Source organism: Brassica napus, chromosome A8, assembly GCF_020379485.1.
Source record: "Brassica napus cultivar Da-Ae chromosome A8, Da-Ae, whole genome shotgun sequence".
Taxonomy (NCBI): Eukaryota; Viridiplantae; Streptophyta; class Magnoliopsida; order Brassicales; family Brassicaceae; genus Brassica; species Brassica napus.
The window spans coordinates 11,881,979-11,886,882 of NC_063441.1; the positions used below are offsets into that span (position 1 = coordinate 11,881,979).

At 33.9% G+C, this 4,904-nt stretch overlaps 1 protein-coding gene across 1 annotated transcript; it reads left to right on the forward strand.

The window, feature by feature from the left end:
• The first annotated feature begins 1,140 nt into the window (after positions 1-1,140).
• Positions 1,141-4,904, forward strand: LOC106384842 (protein NUCLEAR FUSION DEFECTIVE 4-like). Its single transcript, XM_013824747.3, has 3 exons — positions 1,141-1,530; positions 3,185-4,092; positions 4,167-4,904. The coding sequence occupies exons 1-3, from the start codon at positions 1,222-1,224 to the stop codon at positions 4,582-4,584; spliced, it is 1,635 nt and encodes a 544-aa protein (XP_013680201.2). The 5' UTR covers positions 1,141-1,221; the 3' UTR covers positions 4,585-4,904.

Here is a 4,904-nt window from a genome sequence, read left to right on the forward strand (position 1 = left end):
TCTTTAGTTTTCTCCTTATTTGTTTTATATTCTCTCTATTTTTTAAAGGACGTCAATTTGTCATTTTTTTCTTGTTACAAAAAATATCGTTTTAAAATTGCATTGTTATTTATACTTACTTTCATCTTAAAATTAATTGAAAATATATTAATTTTATAAATAAAATTATTTATTCCAAATTCTATTAGTTGGATAGATGTAATTAATTTCAAATTCAATGCATTCATTTTATAAATAAATTATTTATCTCAAAAATCTCCAAAAACCCATGCCAATTGAATCCAATAAACTTATCAGCAAGAAAGAAAGTAATAAAATTGATATTTTCTACATATATTTTAGTTTATAATAAAGTATTTATATATTGCAATATATTTTGTTTTTAAATTACAAAATGTATGTCAACAATATTGCTATTAAATTACAGTATACCATACGTTCATACTCCATACTCTATATCTTACCGCCATCTCGGGTGATTTTGAGGAGTGTTTTGGTGCGGTGATAAGGCCCCAAGTTTGGCATTTTTTTCTGTTTCAGTGCGATGAAATTTGCTGGAGCATAAAAGAGAACGAGGATTGGCAGGTGTTGGTAGTTAAAAAAAAGGCAAACAGAGGAGCTGTCTTTCATTGCGGATAGTGTTAATTAACTGAGCTTGGTGCAGTCGTATGTCGCCATAGGGCATCCTGCTTGGCTTAGTGATTTGTTCCTTCATGAAAGTAGCTGCCTCTAAACAGCCTTATCTGCTATGTGGAGTGTTGTTTTCTGTATCCTTGTTTTCGAGAAGTTTTTTTTTGTATTTGTGAACGTTGGTGGTTTGAATGAACAAAACAAAAGTTGGAAAAAAAAATATCTTACCGCCATCTCCAGTCTAATCATCTCCGAAAGAAACTGTTTGCCTTTCAAACTTTTAAAAGAATCATAAATCTTATTTTTGAAAAGGTAATATTATTTGCTTTTAAAAGAAGAATAAATAAATGTTGAAAATAATAAAAAAAATAAAACGAGTGTCACGTTACATTTTTAAATATTATTTCGTTTTTTTATAATAATCTTTAAACTATAATTATTATTAATATTATTTTATTTTTGTCAACAAAAGAATTGATTTTTTCTATCTGTTATATATAAACACACAAAAGCATAAAAGCTCACTCAACACTTAAACGCCTCGAATTCTCTCTACCATATAAAAATCTCGGTGAGGTCGGCGGAGAGACTATGGCGGGACAGTCGCGGAAATGGATGATTCTTGTGGCGACGATATGGATTCAAGCATTTACGGGGACGAACTTCGATTTCTCAGCTTACTCCTCAGATTTGAAATCGGTTTTGGAGATATCGCAGGTGCAGCTTAACTACCTAGCCGTCGCTTCCGATCTTGGGAAGGTGTTCGGGTGGTCGTCGGGGCTTGCGTTGATGTATTTCCCGCTTTGGACGGTGCTTTTCACGGCGGCGTTCATGGGGTTCGTCGGTTATGGAGTCCAGTGGCTGGTCATAACTAACTTCGTCTCTTTGCCTTATATTATGGTAACTTCACTCATTTTTCTACCTTTTTATTGATGAAATTGCTTCTTATATTTTCTCAAAAAAAAGCTGTTTCTTTAACTCATTTTAAAAATTATTTTATAACAAATAACTTTTTTTAACCTAAGTTGATATATTTGTGTGTTTATCTTCAAAACTAGTTTCAGTCAATGCTTAACGAATACAAACTGGTTCATTCTTTTTATCTTTTAAAACGATTGATATAATCTAGCTTTATTTATTTTGCTATCAAGTTTTTTTTTTTTTTTTGTAACAGGCTTTCATATTAAAATTCAAAAGTAATACAAGTATGAGATTTTCACTCATAAGTTTGATAAAGTATGCAACAACAAAAAGGGAAACATATCCCTAACAGACGATTCAAATTTTTTTATTTTGCTATCAAGTTATAAACCAATATTTATGTTTCTTTTTTTCTGGCAAATTTAATCATTTTTTGTCTAATGGTTTTCATGGCAAATTTAATCATATGTGTAGTTAAGAACAAGAATCAAAATTATGATTCAACGCTTTTCTGTTTTCATATTCTAGCTCAAGTAACAACGTATCTTGTAAAATTATTCGTTTTTCTAATGATATAATAAAATTAATCAGATTGCTAAAAGATAAATTTTCAAATATATGATATAATTTTCTCTAAACTAATTAAAGAAGTATATTTTGGTAGAAAATTTAGTTACGTTTAAGTTTTCTTGTAAATTTGTAATGACTTTTTATGTTAGTGTCAATAATTTTTTTTGTCAGACTCAATTAAGATTTTACAAATCGAGTTAGTGTCAATATATTAAAGAGTTATTCATATATTTATAAATATAATTTTGTCACAGTTCACAAATGAGACGAAACTGAGATTTTGATACACACATTAGGTGACGACTGATTGGTAGGTCGGTATTTCACTTTTTTTTTATCTGTCGATTTGTCCTTATTTTCCTTGGTATATGCATTTTTATTAGAATGTCCAAACCTTTTGACTAAAAAGAAATTCCACATTAGTTGCAAAAAAAAAAATTCCACAAAATTGGTTGGTCCAACACGTCTGCTTCTTGGCATGTTCGGTCTCTTGTGTGATGACTGTTTCGAAATCTGCAACTATTTACAATATAAAATATGACGTCAGAAAAAATAATATTCAAATATTTCATCTTTTTGGATAATTCATGTAATTATTATTGTCTAAATCATGTAAATAGACTAAAACAGTGACCACCAATTTTTGTTTATCTAGACGTCTTTTTCTGATGAGTTGGATTTTTGTGATTGAGAAAAATTTATGAAGTAGATAAACTAATATTGAATGTGATTTTAAAATGTTTAATGTTGGATTGTTGTCTTCCACCTAATCAAGTCAATTTTATGAACATTTTTAATGAATGTTCGATCAAACCACACAAAAAAAACTAATTTTTTTTTGAATTTTATATATATATATTTAGAAGATTGTTATCTTTTTTACCTAATCAAGTCCACTTTATAAACGCTTTTTATTAATATATTATCAAAACACTCAAAATCTACATTTTTCTAATTTGTTATATATACTTTTCTAATTTATTTTATATATATATATTTTTTAAACAAACATTTTGTTGTCTATGAAGAAACTTTGTTCAAATGTTGGCTAGCTTCTGTGCAGGTGTTTCTCTGTTGCTTACTTGCTGGTTTAAGCATATGTTGGTTCAACACAGTCTGCTTTGTGCTCTGCATTAGTAACTTCCCTGCAAACAGATCACTTGCTCTTTCCCTCACAGTAAGCTTCAACGGTGTAAGCGCAGCTTTATACACTCTCGCTTACAACGCAATCAACCCAGCCTCTCCAGAGCTATACCTTCTCTTAAACGCTCTTATACCTCTCGTTATCTCTTTCACTGCCATCATTCCTATTCTTCGCCAACCACCTTTTGAGCCACTCCCACCAGATGGAGTTCGCCGTGACTCCCTCATGTTTCTCCTGCTCAACATTCTTGCCGCTTTGAACGGCGTTTACCTCCTCCTCTTTGAGTCAAACTCCTCTGACGTAACCTCTGCTCGTCTCCTCTTTGGTGGAGCTATCATTCTCTTGATCCTCCCTTTATGTATCCCCGGTTTGGTCATCGCCCGTAACTGGTATCTTCCCACGATCCACGCTAGCTTCCGTCTCGAAGGTTCTGGTTTCATTCTTGTTGATCCTGATGAGCTTGAGTTGCATAAAGGGATGCTTGCACATGAAGCTAACCGAGAAAGCTACGAAGATGTTGTGCAAAACCATGTTAAGACTATAGCTTCGGAGGAAGGTGATGCTGATGAGTTGCTTATCACAAGAGGCCAGCTTGAGGTTTTGGGAACTGAACATTCTTTGAAGCAGCTCTTATGCAGAGCTGACTTCTGGTTATACTATATAGCGTACTTCTGCGGTGGAACCATCGGTCTTGTGTACAGCAACAACTTCGGACAGATTGCTCAGTCTTTAGGACAAAGCTCAAACACCACAACTCTTGTCACACTTTACTCCTCCTTCTCGTTCTTTGGAAGGTTGCTGTCTGCAACACCAGACTATATCCGAGCGTAAGTACATCCATCTTCATTACTTAAAGCTTCTATAGTTTGGTTTCGGGTTGTGACTGTTGTAACTTGTGCAGCAAGTTTTATTTTGCAAGAACCGGGTGGTTAGCCATCGCGCTATTACCAACACCAATAGCTCTATTCTTGCTCGCATCATCAGGAACCGCGTCAGCATTACAAGTGGGGACTGCACTGATTGGTCTAAGCTCCGGATTCATATTCGCAGCAGCGGTTTCCATCACATCAAAGGTTTTTGGACCAAACAGTGTTGGAGTTAACCACAATATCTTGATCACAAACATACCTATAGGATCTTTGATATATGGTTTCTTGGCTGCTTTGGTTTATGACTCGCATGGTTCGACCGGGATCAAATCGGTGACTGACTCGGTCGTGTGTATGGGAAGAGGCTGCTATTATTTGACGTTTGTGTGGTGGGGATGCTTGTCGGTACTTGGGCTAGGTTCGAGTCTTGTACTGTTTATTAGAACCTGAAGAGCTTACCAACGGTTTGAGGAAGCTCGGATAAGTTCAAACATTGTTTCATAGAAGTTTGCATCAATCCCCAATGGCTTGTGTATATCAATCAGTATATGTAGGAAGGATCTATATTATAAGACTAGGGGTTAGCCCGCCCGTAGGGCGGGGTTAATTACTTTACATTTACATTTTTTGTAAAATTTGGTGCAACTTGATTTGTAAAAGATCATGGTCTTCATTTTGTCACCAGCTTGTTCCATATAACTGTTTTATTTATTTGGGAGTTTTGTGTGATGTAATGAACCATGATATATAGAATTTATTTTGCAAGTCTA

Coding starts and splice junctions, on each gene's coding strand:
- LOC106384842 (XM_013824747.3), top strand. CDS start 1,222: ATGGCGGGACAGTCGCGGAAATGGATGATTCTTGTGGCGACGATATGG. Junction 1,531..3,184: donor TCTCTTTGCCTTATATTATG/GTAACTTCACTC, acceptor GCTTCTGTGCAG/GTGTTTCTCTGTTGCTTACT. Junction 4,093..4,166: donor ACACCAGACTATATCCGAGC/GTAAGTACATCC, acceptor TAACTTGTGCAG/CAAGTTTTATTTTGCAAGAA.